The 17,139-nt window shown below is 36.6% G+C and overlaps 1 protein-coding gene across 1 annotated transcript in view; it reads right to left on the bottom strand.

The window, feature by feature from the left end:
• LOC122433545 (phospholipid-transporting ATPase ABCA3-like) overlaps positions 1-17,139 on the bottom strand; it is a 224,824-nt gene that overhangs the window by 161,404 nt on the left and 46,281 nt on the right. The window contains exons 8-10 of the mRNA XM_043456582.1: positions 11,935-12,108; positions 7,949-8,130; positions 2,605-2,748 (exon numbers count right to left, since the gene is read on the bottom strand). Of these exons, the coding sequence (XP_043312517.1) occupies positions 2,605-2,748; positions 7,949-8,130; positions 11,935-12,108 (500 nt within the window). The remainder of the gene's footprint in view (positions 1-2,604; positions 2,749-7,948; positions 8,131-11,934; positions 12,109-17,139) is intronic.

The raw sequence follows: 17,139 nt of genomic DNA, 5'->3' as shown, positions 1-17,139 counted from the left end.
ATAAGCAATTATCCTTCAGTTAAAAAATAATAATAATAAAAGAAGTTCAGAGCTGAAAAACAAACAAACAAACAAACAAAAAACAACCACTTAAAGCTTCCAGAAACTGATCTGAGAAAATACAGCAAGTGGAGAAACATTTAAGAAAATCTACTATAACTTGGTAAGAACAGCAAAGGTCTATGTTATTTAACATTTAATTGCCCTATTAATAGTTTGTTATCTAGTTTCCTTCTTCTCCTTCAGTGCCCACTTATTCCCCAATAGTCTCCACTCTGTGGAAAATATCTTGGATTTGTCTATTTCTTTTAATATGTATTGCTATGACCTTTGTTCAATTATCATTATTTCTTAGGCAAAGTACCATTGGTCTTTGTTTCCTACACTTCTTTTTAACTCCTCAATTTCCAACATCCCATTTCCCACAATGTAGTCAAAATGATCTTTTTTTTTTTTTTTTTCTGTTAGTACACAGGGTCTGTTTATTTATTTATTTATTTATTTTTATTTTTTTTTATTATTTTTTTTTCCAGTGGGTTTTGTCATACATTGATATGAATCAGCCATGGATTTACATGTATTCCCAATCCCGATCCCCCCTCCCACCTCCCTCTCCACCCGATTCCTCTGGGTCTTCCCAGTGCACCAGGCCGGAGCACTTGTCTCATGCATCCCACCTGGGCTGGTGATCTGTTTCACCATAGATAGTATACATGCTGTTCTTTTGAAATATCCCACCCTCACATTCTCCCACAAAGTTCAAAAGTCTGTTCTGTATTTCTGTGTCTCTTTTTCTGTTTTGCATATAGGGTTATCGTTATCACCTTTCTAAATTCCATATATATGTGTTAGTATGCTGTAATGTTCTTTATCTTTCTGGCTTACTTCACTCTGTATAATGGGCTCCAGCTTCTTACACTGTTGGTGGGAATGCAAACTAGTACAGCCGCTATGGAAAACAGTGTGGAGATTTCTTAAAAAACTGGAAATAGAACTGCCATATGACCCAGCAATCCCACTTCTGGGCATACACACTGAGGAAACCAGATCTGAAAGAGACACGTGCACCCCAATGTTCATCGCAGCACTGTTTATAAATAGCCAGGACATGGAAGCAACCTAGATGCCCATCAGCAGATGAATGGATAAGGAAGCTGTGGTACATATACACCATGGAATATTACTCAGCCGTTAAAAAGAATTCATTTGAATCAGTCCTAATGAGATGGATGAAGCTGGAGCCCATTATACAGAGTGAAGTAAGCCAGAAAGATAAAATGATCTTAAATATATATATATATTCCTCTAGCCAAATAATGACTTCCCAATGAAGCCATTTACTAACATTCCTATGCCTCCAAATACTGTTTTTGTTTTTTTTTTTCTGATCCTCAAACACATTGAGAGGGTAACAGTTAAGAAGACTAGGGGTCCCCAAGAGGCAGGAGGAAATAACTGCAAGTGGCAGACTTTTCCCCCTAATCCTATGCTGTCATGACAATTCCTGGTTCCACTTGAACTTAGCTTTTCTCAAACCTTGAGCTAACCAATGTGTTTTTCTATGGAAATGTTTTTCTTAAGCTATCTTAATGAAACTATGTACTTGCCTTGGAATCTGCCTTTCTTCAAATCCATTTCCACCAAGACTAACCTTTTTCTCAAAACTTGAACTGCTAATGGCTCTACAAACCAGCATGTCTTACTCATGGAAATGTTCTCTTAAGCTCTGTTAATGAAACTATGTATTTGCTTGGAAATCTGCCTTTCTTCAAGATTCATATCAACTATTTTATGGCTGGGGATGACTGACCTTGTGCCAATGCTATCTCAAAATGCATGCTGAGGGAGAGGGGCCAGGTGCAGCTCTCTCAGTTTTGAGGTGTTTCTTTTATCTAATTAGCAACTTGCTAACAGATATATAACTCCTTGCTAAAAAACTAGCAAGGGGGCACTCTTTCTGTCCCCTTCTGATGTCTATGTTGGAAGGTTTTACTATCACTTTTATACTTTAATAAAACTTTGCTACACAAAAGCTCCTAGTGATTGAGCCTCATCTCTGACCCCAGATCAAAATCCTCTCTCTGGAGGTCATGAATCCCGGCAGAGCTCACGGCTCAGAGCAGCAGTCTTTCAACATGAAAGTCTTTCTCACCTCAGGGTTTTCAAATTTGTGACTTTCCTAAGTGTTTTTCCTTTAGCTTTTCAAATAATTGACTCTTCTCATTCTCTAGTTCAAAGGTTATCCCTTCAGAGAGGTTTTGCTTTAACTACCTTTAATGTTATCCTCTCCAACCACACACCCAAATGTTCTTATTGCATTATCAAGTTTATTTTCTTTAGAGAATTTTATTACAAAATTCAAATATCACTTGCTGTCAAATCCATTAGAGGAGATTAAAAATAAGCACAATGGGTAGAGCAAATAAGATCACATACAGAACATATATTTATATGTTCTATGAATGCTTCAGATGAAAACTATATTAACTATGATTATTTATTAAGCATCTCATTTGATTTCTTGGAATAGCTAGCTACGAATAATCCTAATAGTAGTATGTAGTATTCAGTCTTTGTAGGAAAAAGAGACTTTTGAAACAATACCTTGTACAAGTGTTTGATCTTGATACCTGTCACCAAACCAGTAGGTTCAGCCTCAAAATACTTGTTTTGAGTTATCCCAGAATCTTTCATTTTTTCTTTTTTAATTTTAATTCTTGGTTTGCTTGGTTTGAACCAGTACGAGTGCTACAAAGAAAGCCAAAGTGAAATTACCAAAGCGAACATTAAGAAATGAAGCACTCTATCTGAACAGTCTTATAACAAGTAAATCAACTGAGTCATTGTCAAAAAATAGGTGAAATGAAGAAAAGTCCAGGATCAGGAAACTTCGCTGATGAATTCTACAGATCATTTAAATAAGAGTTAACAGCAGTCCTTCTCCAAGTCTTCCAAAAAGTATAAGAGGAGGAAACATTCCATAATTCATTCTTATAAGGTCAGTGTTACCCTGACATCAAATCCAGATAAAGAGATCACAAAGAAAGTAACTATAATCCAATATATCTTATGACTATAGATGCAAAAATCAACTACTAGCAAACTGAATCTAATAAGCATATCAAAAGAAGTATACATCATGATAAAGTGTGATTTATCCCAGGAATGCAGGGGTGTTTCAACAAAAGAAAGTCAATCAATGTAATATATCACTTTAATAGAACAAATGGAAAAAACACACGTGGTCACCTCAATTGATGGAAATAAAGCCTTTGACAAAGTGTTTCAAGATAAAGAAGAAAACTATATCAAAATGATAAATCATAACAAAATGATATCAAAATGATATGAATTTTTATGAAAAAAATTCATAGATAATATCATACTCAATGGTGAAATACTGAAAATCTTTCCCCCTAATATCAGGAACAAGATAACGAGGCCTACTTTCACTTTTGCTACTCACCACTGTACTGGGAGATTCAGTCAGAACAATGAGGCAGAAAAAGAAATAAAAGGCACTCAAATTGGAAAGGAAAATGACATGATCCTACTTATTAAAAAAACCCCAAAGAATACACCATCAAACTAGTAGAGATAAACAAATTCAGCAAAGGTGCAAGGTATATGAACAATATGCAAAAATAAGTTGTAGTTTTATATACTAGCAACAAACAATACAAAAAGAAAACTAACAATTCCAGTTACAATAGAGTCCAAAAGAGTAAAATACTTGGGAATAGAGTTAACAAAAAGTGAAAGACTTGTACACTGAAAACTATAAAACTTTGCTGAAAGAATTTAAATAAGACCTACAAATAATATTTTAAATATGGCAATGTTAGTTAAGACAATCAACAAATTCAATGTAATTCTTATAAAAATTTAGATGAACATTTTTGGAGAAATACAAAAACTGAGCATTAAGTTCATATGGACTTGCAAGAGGCCCCTAACAGCCAAAACAACCTTGGCAAATAAGAACTAGGTTGGAGTACTCACACTTTCAAATTTCAAAGTTTACTATAAATATACAATAATCTAAACAGTATGGTACTGTTATAAGGATATGTATATAGGTCAAAGGAACAAAATTAAAGGTCCAGAAATAAACCAGTACATCTGTGGTCAATCTTTTCCATCAAGTGTGCTAAGTCCATTTAATGGGAAAGAATAGTCTTTTCAAATAGCGTTGTCAAGACAACAGGATATCCACATGCAAAAGACTGAAGTTGGATCCCTACCTCACACTGTACAGAAATTAAATAAAAATTGACCAATGATCTAAATATAAATGATAAAAATCACCAAACTCTTAGAAGGAAAAATAGACACTTTATATTTGTCATTGTCAAGACTTTATATTTGACAATGGCTACTAAGATATGACACCAAATTCACAGCAACAAAAGAAAAATTGGTAAATTGGATTAATCAACACTTAAAGCTTTTATGCATGAAAAGACACTGTCAAGATAGTGAAAAGACAACCCACGGGATGGAAGAAAACATTTGCAAACCATGTATCTGGTAAGAGTCTAGTGTCCAGAATATATACGAAGACAAGCAACCCAATTTTAAAACTGGCACAGAACTTGCATAGACATTTTTCTAAATAATATATACAAATGGTCAATAAGTACATTAAAAGACCTCAGCATGATTAGTCATTAGGGAAATGCAAGCCAAAACAAGATACACCTTATATCCTCAAGGGTACAATAAAAGCAAAAAAAAAAAAAAAAAAAAAAGGAAAGAAACAGTTCAGTGGTTTCATTAAACATAGAATTACCAAAAACCACCAAACTGAAAACATTAAACATAGAATTACCACGCCTAGGTACAGTCCCAAATTCCACTCATAGATATAGTTCCAAAAGACCTGAAACAGGTATTCAAACAAACACTTATACATAAATGTTCATAGCATCACTACTCAATAGTCATAGGATGTCCTGTACTTCCGACTAAGAATGAATAGATAAAGGAAATGCTTAGCCTCTGTATATATACAATAGAATATTATTCAGCAATCAAAAAGACTGAAGTACTGATACATACTATAACATGGATAAACCTCAAAAACATGGTAAGCAAAAGAAGTCAGACACAAATGATCACATATTGACTGACTCTATTTCTTTGAAACATCCAGAATTGGTAAATCCATTGAAAAAGAAAGCTGATTAGTAATTACTAGGGACTTGGGATAGGGGAAAATGGGATATGACTTCTTAATGAGTAAATAATTTTACTTTTGGGTGATGAAAACATTTTGGAACTAGATATATGCGTGTATGGGGTTTCCTGGGTGGCTTAGTGATAAAGAATCCAGCTGCTAATGCAGGAGACAACAGAAGATGTGGGTTTTATCTCCAGGAAGATCCCCTGGAGGAGGAACTGGAAAGCCACTCCAGTATTATTGCCTGGATAATCCCATGGACAGAGGGATATTGTCCAGGATTCTGTCTCTGGCAGGCTATACTCCACTGGGTTGTAAAGAGTTGGACACGACCGAGCAACTGAGCATACCACATATGCATGTATATTGTAAATGTATAAAATGGTTACTTTTAACTTATATGAATTTCACCTAAATTAAAACATTAAATGTGAAAAAAATCAGGCACTATAAAATTAAAAACACTGTAGCTTGGTTTACTTTCTGAGATACAGGAAATCTGCTACATACTTTCAGGGGTTATTTTGTTGTTGTTTGGTCCCTAAGTTTAGTCTGACTCTTTGCGACACCATGGACTGTAGCATGGCAGGCTCCTCGGTCCTTCACTATCTCCTGGAGTTGGCTGAAATTCATGTCCATAGAGTCAGTGATGTTATCTAACCATCTCATCCTTAGCCACCTCCTTCTCCTTTTGCCTTCAATTTTTCCCAGCCTCAGGGTTTTTTCCAATAAGTTGGCTCTTTGTACCAGGTGGCAAAGTATTGGAGCTTAAGCTTCAGCAACAGTTCCTCCAATGACTATTCAGCATTAATTTCCTTTAAGATTGACTGGTTTGATCTCCTTGCAGTCCGAGGGACTCTCAAGAGTCTTCTCCAGTACCACAGCTTGAAAGCATCAGTTCTCCATAAAGAAGCTCAGCCTTCTTTATGGTCCAATTCTCACATGTGTACATGACTACTGGAAAAATTATATCTTTGACTATATGGATCTTTGACTATACAGACCTCAGCAAAATAATGTCTCTGCTTTTAATATGCTAACTATGCTTTCCTTCCAAAGAGAAAGCGTCTTTTAATTTCATGGCTGCTGTCACCATCCACAGTGATTTTGGAGCCCAACACAATAAAAATCTGTCACTGCTTCCATTTCCCCCCTTCTATTTGCCATGAAGTGATGGGACCAGATGCTATGATCTTAGTTTTTTGAATGCTGAGTGTTAAGCCACTTTTTAACTCTACTCTTTCGCCCTCATCAAGAGGCTCTTTAGTCCTCTTCACCTTCTGCTATCAGAGCAGTATCATCTTCATATCTGAGGTTGCTGATATTTTTCCCTGTAATCCTTATTCCATCTTGTGATTCATCCAGTCTTGCATGTTGCATGATGTATTCTGCATATTAGGTTAAATAAGCAGGGCAACAATATACGGCCGTGTCATACTCCTTTCCCAGTTTTGAACCAGTCGGTTGTTTCATGTCTGGTTCTAAATGCTGCTTCTTGACCTGCATACAGCTTTTTCAGGAGACAGGTGGTCTGGTACTCCCATCTCTTTAAGAATTTTCCACAGAGTTTTGTGATTCACACACTCAAAGGCTTTAGCATGGTCAATGAAGCAGAAGTAGATGTTTTTCTGGAACTCCCTTGCTTTCTCCAGTGAGCCAATGTTTGTTGGCAAATTGATCTCTGGTTCCTCTGCCTTTTCTAAACCCTGCTTATACATCTGGAAGGTCTCAGTTCACGTACCTCTCACAATACTAAAGAATGTTCAAACTACCATACAATTGTGCATATTTCACATACTAGTAACATTAAGCTCAAAATCCTTCAAGTCAGGCTTCAGAGGTATGTAAACTGAGAGATAGCGACAGACATCACTCTCTTGGGCTCCAAAACCACTGCTGATGGTGACTGCAGCCATGAAATTAAAAGATGTTCCTTGGAAGAAAAGCTATGACAAACCTAGACAGCATATTAAAAAGAAGAGACATTACTTAGCTGACAAAGGTCCATCTAGTCAAAGCTATGGTTTTTCCAGTAATCATGTCTGGATGTGAGTTGCACTGTAAAGAAGTGGCGCATCAACTTTCAAAAAATTGATGCTTCTGAACTGTGGTGTTGGAGAAGACTCTTCAGAGTCCCTCGGACTGCAAAGAGATCCAACCAGTCAATCCTAAAGGAAATCAGCCCTGAATATTCATTGGAAGGACTGATGTTGAAGCTGAAGCTCCAATACTTTGGCCACCTGATGCAAAGAACTGACTCATTAGAAGAGACCTTGGTGCTGGGGAAGATTGAAGGCAGGAGGAGAAGGGGACGACAGAGGATGAGATGGATGGTATCACTGACTCAATGGACATGAGTTTGACCAAGCTCTGAGAGTTGGTGATGGACAGGGAAGACTGGTGACCTGCAGTCCATGGGGTCACACAGTTGGGCTGAGCAACTGAACTGAACTGAACCCTCCACTCACCAGGACCTAAGAAACTATCACATATGAACTTAACAGGGAACATCATAGTTTACAGACACTTTTACATTTCTTTATTCTCCAAACTAAGTACTACTTGACTGAAGAACAGCTACATTACTCACAATGTTTTAATGTACAGTGTTTCAGTATCTTATTCATACTGTGCATATGTGGAAGGCCTTTAAAGTATATCAAGAAATGGCTAGTATTTCAGTATGGATGGCATGCAAATGATTCTGTACATGCCCTTGCTCATAAGGACTATGGTTTTCACAACAATAGCGGCATTAGAACTTACCATAAGAAAAAAGTACCATGGTTGGGGAATGCCATACTGCCCTGGAAAGACAGCTTCTATGTACCAGGTCACAAGGCCATACAAGAAAGCATCAATTACAAGCATTCCCATCATATAGCCAAAGGTGAGTGTATCCTCAAGGCTGGCTGGTGTCCAAATGTTATTCCAGTTAACACCATTTTCTGAAATAAAAGGAGATATATACCATAGATGACAGCTCTGTGATTGAAACAGCAAAAGGCAAAACAAAACAAAAAAGAAACAGTTGATACTCTAAATTTTACGAAGGTGAATTATTTATATGTTGATACCCTTAGTAATTAGTTCATCCAAGAAAATGATGGAATATATAATAACACTGATTTCTTTCCTCCTCCCGTGAAAATCTACAAAAATAATAGGAATGACTGAGATAATGTCAATGACTAAAACAAAAATAAAGAGTAACAAAGACAGCCAAGAAAAAAACATACCTATTAGAAACTATCCCTCTACTTTTCCTCTAATGTTAAGTTCCCACTGAAATAACCATTAGTATATATACACATTTGGAAAAACATTTAATATCACTAGAGAAGGATGATTACCAAGTAGACGAGAAAAAGAAGTTTTGCTGACAGTACTGATGGAAAGGGAAAAGCATGTCACCAAAAGATGACAAGCAGCACAACTGAAAAAGCATCAGGGTCTGCGATGAACTCCTAATGCAAATAAGAAAGATATTAAACACAATGGCCCATGAAACCCATCCTGCCTTCAACTTTAGCCCTTCTCCTATAGCTCAGCACCATGAGAAGAATGTTCATAAACACGGTGTCTTTGAGAAAGCTGTATAAGCAAAGGCACTAGCCTGAGAAAATAGAATTTGGTCAATTAAAGGTGATTATCAAAATGAAAGCCATCTGAGAGGCAATGAAGAGTACATTAGAAAATGTAGGAAAAAAAAGAATGCAGAATACAAACTTCGGGAAGTCTATCATAACTTGAGAAATTCTGCTACTGAAAATAAAATAGGAGTTCCTGAAAAACAAAAGTAATACAAAAAAAGAAAGAGCAAATGATTAATAAAATAACTTCACAAAAGTAACTCAGAACAGTAAAACTGTTTTAGTTTTAATTCTGTTGCAATTAAGCCGATTAAATTAATTAATTAAACTTAGTAAATTTTCTAATGCTTCATGTATAAAGTAAGAATGATCTAAGTGTCCACAAAGAAATCTTATATATATTCCTGTGATTGGCTACTCATTTGGATTAGACTGTTGTTCACAGATGAGAAAACTATCTTCAATCCTCATTAATCAATAAATGCAATGAAATTCCCACTAAAGATTAACAAGATTTTTCATAGAATTTAGCAAAGTTATCCTAAAGTTCAAGAGGTAAGCAAAATGATAATAATGACTGAAGAGCAACAGGTATGAAGACAAGACCAACAGATATTAAGACTTATTATAAAGCTATAATGAGTAAAACCACCATGGCATTGACACAAAAACTGACTAAAAAAGAATGGAAACTATTAATATCACTAGAACCAGATCCATGCATGTATTGAAACGTGATGTGAAGTAGGCGAAATGAAAAAGCAATAGAGAACAATAGACACTCCAATAAATTATTGTAAAAGCTTGATTTTCATGTGAAAAATAAATAAAATTAGGTTCTTATATAAAATAGATACAGCAATTCTATGCATATTGAAAATTCAGATGTAAAAATTTAAAAAGACAAAATTTAAAAGAAAATATAGGATTATCTTTATGACTCTGGGTATTGAAGGATTTCTTGAAGATTACACAAATGTATAAATTAAAGGAAAAGACTGACAAACCTGATTACATTATAGTATTTTTTTTGGAAAAAAGATACCATGAACACAAGTTAAATGAATCACAGTCTAAGGATAGTTATTTACATTGTGGATAACTGTAGCCATGAAATTAAAAGATGCTTGCTCCTTGGAAGAAAAGCTATGACAAACCTAGACAGCATATTAAAAAGCAGAGACATCACTTTGCAGACAAAGGTCTGTATAGTCAAAGCCATGGGTTTTCCAGCAGTCATGTATAGATGTGAGAGTTGAACCACAAAGAAGGCTAAGCACTGAAGAATTGATGTTTTTGAACTGTGGTGTTGGAGAAGACTCTTGAGAGTGCCATGGACAGCAAGGAGATCAAACCAGTCAATCCTAAAGGAAATCAACATTGAATATTCATTGGAAAGGCTGATGCTGAAGCTGCAATACTCTGGCCACCTGATATGAAGAACGGACTCACTGGAAAAGACCCTGATGCTGGGAAAGATTGAGGTCAGGAGGAGAAGGGGGTGACAGAGGATGAGATGGTTGGATGGCATAGCCGACTGAATGGACATGAGTTTGAGAAAACTCTGGGAGATAATGTAGGACAAAGAAGCCTGGTGTGCTGCAGTCCATGGGATAGCAAAGAGTCAGACATGACTGAGCAACTGAACAACAACTTAACAACATTTAGACAATTCAAATACTTTTATGTAGCAAGAAAGCCTTCCTTTTCTCCCTTAAAACTGATAGATTTAGATGCTATTTTTTACTTAGCATAAAAGATAAAATAATTCCATGGTATAAAGGATATAAAATTTTGAAATACTCCCCAATTTACCATCCATTTCTCCTTATCTTCTAATGTTCTGGCGTTTTGTGTCCTGGGAAGCAGCAATGCAAATATCCGTTTGAAAAGGATGTCCCTTCTAAAAATGAAGACAGGTAGGAAAGGCAGCCCCTCACTTCACATAAGAAAAGAAGGAAAATAAGGTACAGAGGACAGGTACACGGATCCTAGGTTTTCCTATTTCAGGGAAACCGTGGTGAAATGTTCAGGTGGGATCATGTAGAATATCCAACATTGCATGATTGGTGGCATTGTTACTGGCAGAGTAAGGCAGCTAGATAAATAAACCTGAAGTGATGTTCCTGGCCCCTCATACCTTAAAAGTCGCATTCAGAGCCTGTATAACTTTCCAAGTGTTTATAAAGGCCAAAGAGTCTCAGAGAGGGCCAGAGGAAGGCAGAGAACTGAATGAGGACTTTTAAGGCTAGATCTAGCCAGCACCGTGTTTCTACCAGATGCGGGCCAAACATAAAGAGTCACACTTCAGTCTGTGAGAGTCCATAAAGCAGCTCAGGCTAGGTACTCTACTACAGATATAAAAGATCCAGAAGATGCCACATGTATTTGAGGCCACCATGTCCTTCCCTCATAAGAGATCTCATAAATTTCCTTCCCTTCCATAGTATTTTGAAGAATATAAGAAAGAAAGAGATGTCTGAAAAACTGACTCATTCAGAAGAACCTGAGTAAATCATTAAATTAGACTTACACTTATTTTCTTCAGCAGAGTAGTGCTGAGTTTGGAGGAAAATTAGTTACAGGAAATAAAGACCTTATATATGCTTTTGACATGAAAGTAGTATAATGTATTATTGGAACAGATGTAGAAAAACTCATGTATTACTGGTGGGAGAATAAACTGATCTAACCTTTTTGAAGATTATCATAATATTAATTAAATCAAGCTATGAATACCATATTAGATATTATATTTAGGAATTTATTTATTTATATATTATTATTCATGCCGTATGAGAAAATACATGAATACAATTGAGGGCGGTAGCAAAAAGCTGGAAAATTCTTAAGCATACATTGATAAAGAATGGTTAATTAATTATAATACCTCTTTGCAATGGAATACTAAACAACTTTGTAAAAGAAAAGAGTCTATCTCTATGTGGGAAGAGGTCTAACATATATTATTAGGTAAATAAGGAAAGTTGTAGAATAGAAGGTTAGTTCACACAATTGCCTTCATAGTAAAAAAACAAATCCGGAAATAATTTTTATAGTATGTTCTTACCTCTTTACCCACTGTCCCACCCACACTGCCTCTTTTTACATTTCTAGGAATCAAATAGAAAAGGCAAAACTTGCAAGGCAAACGCTTACGTTTTGTTTCGAACTTGACAAGGAGTTTAATCCCCAGTGCCAAGGCAATATTTGGGCTAAGACAAGCAGCTACCTTCATGGCGAGGTTTATCCGTCCATAGTGTTGAGCAATGGAGTTAAATGGAAAGAAACTGGCAAAATATATGAGGCTTCCAGCAGAAGCAGCCAAACGGGCTGCAAATTAGAAGGAAATTATAAGGTCAGGTTAAAGCAATATACAAAATAATGAATTATAAATAAATTATAAATAAATTCATAAGAATACACTAAAGGATAAGAATTTAAACTCTATGAGGGAAGAGAATTTATCTTTTTCACCCTCATATCATCGATGTCTGGAACACAGTATGTGTTCAGTAAACATTTATTAAATGAATGAATTAATGTATAGGATGACAATGTATAGGATATTTACCACGTACGATAAAAATGTGCAGTCATTTAAACAAAGAATGACCCTTACATTTGTTCCTTTCTCCATTCTAAAACTTATTTATTCATTATTACTTGGTCTGGAGAATTATAAATGCACACCATTAGTATTAACATAAATTTAATATCTTTGTGTTTCTAGAGTTTGAAATTATGGGTAGAATAATAAGCCATGGATGAAGTTTTTAACACATGCTTTCACTCTAAATCATGATAGTTAAAAGAGAATAGTTAAATGAATAGTTAATTATTGAGAGTTGGATATGATTAGGTCCATAAATACAGGCTCCTGTAAGCTAGAAGAAGAATTTTTGTCAAGATTATCATTGAGACAGGAGATCAAGATGGTGGAGTAAGAGGACGTGGTGCTCACCTCCTTTCATGAACACATAAAAAAAATACATACACATGTAGAATAATTCTCACTGAAAACTAACTGCAAACAGGTATAAAGATTATTGTAAAATCAAAGCTCTAAGAAAGATTCTCACAGACTATGATAGGATGGGAAGAAAAACAATCAGGTTGTGGAACCTGTGCCCTTGGGAGGGGAATCAGAGATTGCATGGGTGGACATTTGCCATGGCGACTGAGCAGGCTGAGCCACAGACTGGGTGTCCCAGCCCTCGGGTCCTATATGGAGAAGACAAGCCCCTTGGCTGGTTGGAGAACCATGGAGACAGAATAAAATGTTGGAGATGCCTGGACTCCACTTGTGAGGAATGTTCAGGTGCTCGCTTGCCCCAGGCAAGGCTGAGAAAGATCTTTTCCAGCAGCGGCAGGGTTTCCTGAGACCACCTCCCTACACTCCCCAGCCCAAGCCAAGCAAAAATACTAGCACTGCTCACTCCACACTACAGTGTGGCACTGGAGCTAGGGTGGTCAGGATTTAAAGACTCAAACTTGGGATGCAGAGACGACCCAGTCCCAGGGATGAGCCCACGTGGGTGGTGGCCATTTTTGGCACCTTAAGTGACGTTCTAGAAGCAACCCAGACCTTTGACGCCAGCACGGCTGCTGGGCTTCCCACAATTGCCTGTGTGCCCTTGTCCAAGCTGGAAAAACTCTCTGGCCCCACTCACAGCACACATAGTGTGGCACTAGATCTAGGACAGTCATGACCAGGGAAGAGATGTGATTATCAGCTGCATCTGAGCAGAGTGGCAGATGCCCACACAGGCAAAAACTGGACTCCTTTTAGGTGCATGTGCCCACTTGCTTCAGCATACCCCTCCTTTGAGGCAAAAGTCCTGGTAAGGACCTTGTAAAGTGAAAAGGTTACAATTATATTGTCACCCTTCTTATTTATCTGATCAACAACATCAGCTATGCAGATGACACCACCCTCATGGCAGAAAGAGCCTCTTGGTGAAGGTGAAAGGGGAGAGTAAAAAAGGACTGATGCTGAAGCTGAAGCTCCAATACTTTGGCCACCTGATGTGAAGAGCTGACTCATTGGAAAAGACCCTGATGCTGGGAAAGATTGAATGCAGGAGAAGGGGACAACAGAGGACAAGATGCTTGGACAGCATCACCAACTCAATGGACATGAGTTTGAGCAAACTCCAGGGGATGTTTAAGGACAGGGAAACCTCACATGCTGCAGTCCATAGGGTCGCAAAAAATTCAGACATGACTGAGTGACTGAACAACAAAGCATCTATTTATGGTAAAAACTCTCCGGAAAGCAGCATAAAGGGAACATAACTAAACATTGTAATGACCATTTATGACAAACCTCTGGCAAACATCCTACACAATGGTGGGAAGCTGAGAATATTTTTTTCTAAGATCATGAACATAACAAGGATGTCCACTCTCACCAATTTTATTCAACATAATTTTGCTATAGCAATCAGAGAAGAAAAAGAAATAAAGGGAATAAAAATTGGAAAAGAAGAAGTAAAACTTTCACTGTTTGCAGATGATGTGATACTATAAATAGAAGATCCTAAAGATGCTACCAGAAAACCACTAGGGCTCATCAATGAATTTGGTAAAGTTGCAGGTAACAAAATTAACAGAGAAATCTATTGCATTGCTACACACTAACAACAGAAGATCAGAAAGAAATTCAAGAAGCAATTTCATTTACCACTGTATCAAAAAGAGTAACAAACCTAGGAATAAGCTTACCTAAGGAAACAAAACACTTGTACTCTGAAAACTACAAGATGCTGATGAAAGCAACCAAAGAAGACACAAACAGATGAAAGACATGCCATGGTCATGGGTTGGAAGAATCAACATAGTCAAACAAGGAAATCTAAAGACTGAATGCAATCCCTATCAAATTACCAAAGGCATTTTTTCACAGAATTGGAACAAAAAATCCAAAACCTTGTATGGAGAAGCAAAAGCCTCCATGTAGTGAAAGCAATCTCAAGAGAGAAAACAGAGCTGGAAGATCAGGCTCCCTGACTTCATATTATATTACAAAGCTACAGTCATCAAAACAGTATGGTACTGCCACAAAAACAGAAATATAGACCAATGGAAAAGGATAGAAGGCCCAGAAATAAACCCACACACCTATGGTCAATTAATCTATAACAAGGGAGGCAAGACTACATGATGCTGGAAAGACACTCTCTTTAACAAATGGTGCTGGGAAAACTAGACCGTTATATGTAAAAAATGAAATTAGATCATTCATTAACACCATACACAAAAGTAAGCTCAAAATAGATTAAAGACCTAAATGTGAGACTGCACACTACAAAACTCCTAGAGGAAAACACAGGCAGAGCATTCTCTGACATAAATTGCAACATCCTTTTCAAACCATCTCCCACAATAATGGAAATAAAAACAAAAACAAACAAATGGGACCTACTTAATCTCAATTGCTTTTGCACAGCAAAGGATACAATATACAAAATGAAAAGACAACCCAGAGACTGGGAGACAATATTTGCAAATGACTTGACCAACATTAGCCTGCAAAAACTACAAACAGTTCATGAGGCTTAACATCATCAAAACAATACAATACAATTAAAAAATGGACAGAACATCTAAGTAGACAATTCTCCAAAAAAGATATACAGATGGTCAGGAGGCACATGAAAAGAGGCTCAACATCACTAATTATTAGATAAATGCAAATCAAAACTATAATCAGGTATCACCACAAACTAGGCAAGTGGCTATTATCAAAAAATCCACAAACAATATATATTGGAGAGGTTGTGGAAAGAAGGGAACCCTCCTACACTGTTAACAGGGTATTGGTGCAGATGCTATGAACAGTATGGATGTTCCTTAAAAAACTAAAAGTAGAGCTACCATATGACCCTTCAATCCCAACGTTGGGCATATACCTGGAGAAAAAAACATGGTCCAAAAGGATACATGCACTGCACTGCTCATTGAAGCATTGTTTACAATAGCCAAGACAGGAAGCAACCTAAATGTCCATCAACAGAGGAATGGATAAAGAAAATGTAGTACATATATACAATGGAATATCACTCAGCCATTAAAAGGAATGAAATAATATTATTTGCAGCAACATAGATGGGCCTAGAGAATGTCATAAGGAGTTATTAAAGTTGGACAGAGAAAGATAAATATTGTATGACATCCCTTACATACAGAATCTAAAAAGAAATGATAAAAATGAACTAATTTATAGAAGAGAAACAGACTCACACACTTAGAGAATGAACTTATTGAAGTGCGAAGGATGGGAGGAAGGGATAATTAAGGAGTTTAGGATCAGCCTGTACACAATGCTATATTTAAAGTGGATAACCAATAAGGACCTAGTGTATATCACAGGGAACTCTGCTCAATGTTATGTGGCAAACTGGATGGGAAGGGAGTTTGGGGGAGAATGGATACCTGTATATGTATGGATGAGTCCTTAACTGTAACCTGAAACTATCACAAACTTGTTAATCAGCTATGACAGTATTAGTCGCTCAGTCATGTCTGACTCTTTGCAACCCCATGGATTAATCGTAGCCCACTAGGTTCCTTTGTCCATGGAATTCTCCAGGCAAGAATACTGAAGTGGGTTGCCATTTCCTTCTCCAGGGGCATCTTCCTGACCCAGGGATTGAACCCGAGTCTCTTACGTCTCCTGCATTGCAGGCAGATTATTTACCATCTGAGCCACCAGGGAAGCCTGTTAATCAGCTATACCTCATCACCAAAAACAGTTAAAAATAAATAAAAAATCCATCTTTTGAGGTATAACTAGGTTGCTTCCATGTCTTGGTTATTTTAAATGATGCTGTAATGAATACTGGGGTACAGATATCTCTTTGAGAAGTAATTTCAGTTCCTTTGGATGTATACCTAGAAGTGGGATTGCTGTTATCTTATGGTAACTCTATTTGTAATTTTTTGAGAAGCCTCAAAACTGTTCTACAGAGTGGCTACAACAATGTATATTCCACCAACTGTATATAAAGGTTCTTTATTCTCCATATCCTCACCAACACATGCTATATTTTGTAATCTTGGTAATAGCCAACCTAACACAATTGTGATAATTCAATTGTGACAATTGTGATAATTCAATTGTGATAATTGAATCTGAATTCCAGATTACCACATTATGAAATTTAAATTTAAATGTCAAGTTTTGAAAAAATTGACAAGGAATACAGAAAAACAAGAAAGGAGAAAATAAATCAACAGCAGTTATCCCTGAGAAAGACCAGATGGTGGACTTTCTAGATAAACAGATTTAGACAAATGTTCTAAGATGCTCACACAGCTAAAGAAAGATGAGGATAAACTCAAGAAAATGATGTATGAACA

Source organism: Cervus canadensis, chromosome 32, assembly GCF_019320065.1.
Source record: "Cervus canadensis isolate Bull #8, Minnesota chromosome 32, ASM1932006v1, whole genome shotgun sequence".
Lineage (NCBI taxonomy): Eukaryota > Metazoa > Chordata > Mammalia > Artiodactyla > Cervidae > Cervus > Cervus canadensis.
The sequence above is the reverse complement of the archived record's forward strand: the minus strand, read 5'-3'. Positions and strand labels throughout refer to the sequence as shown.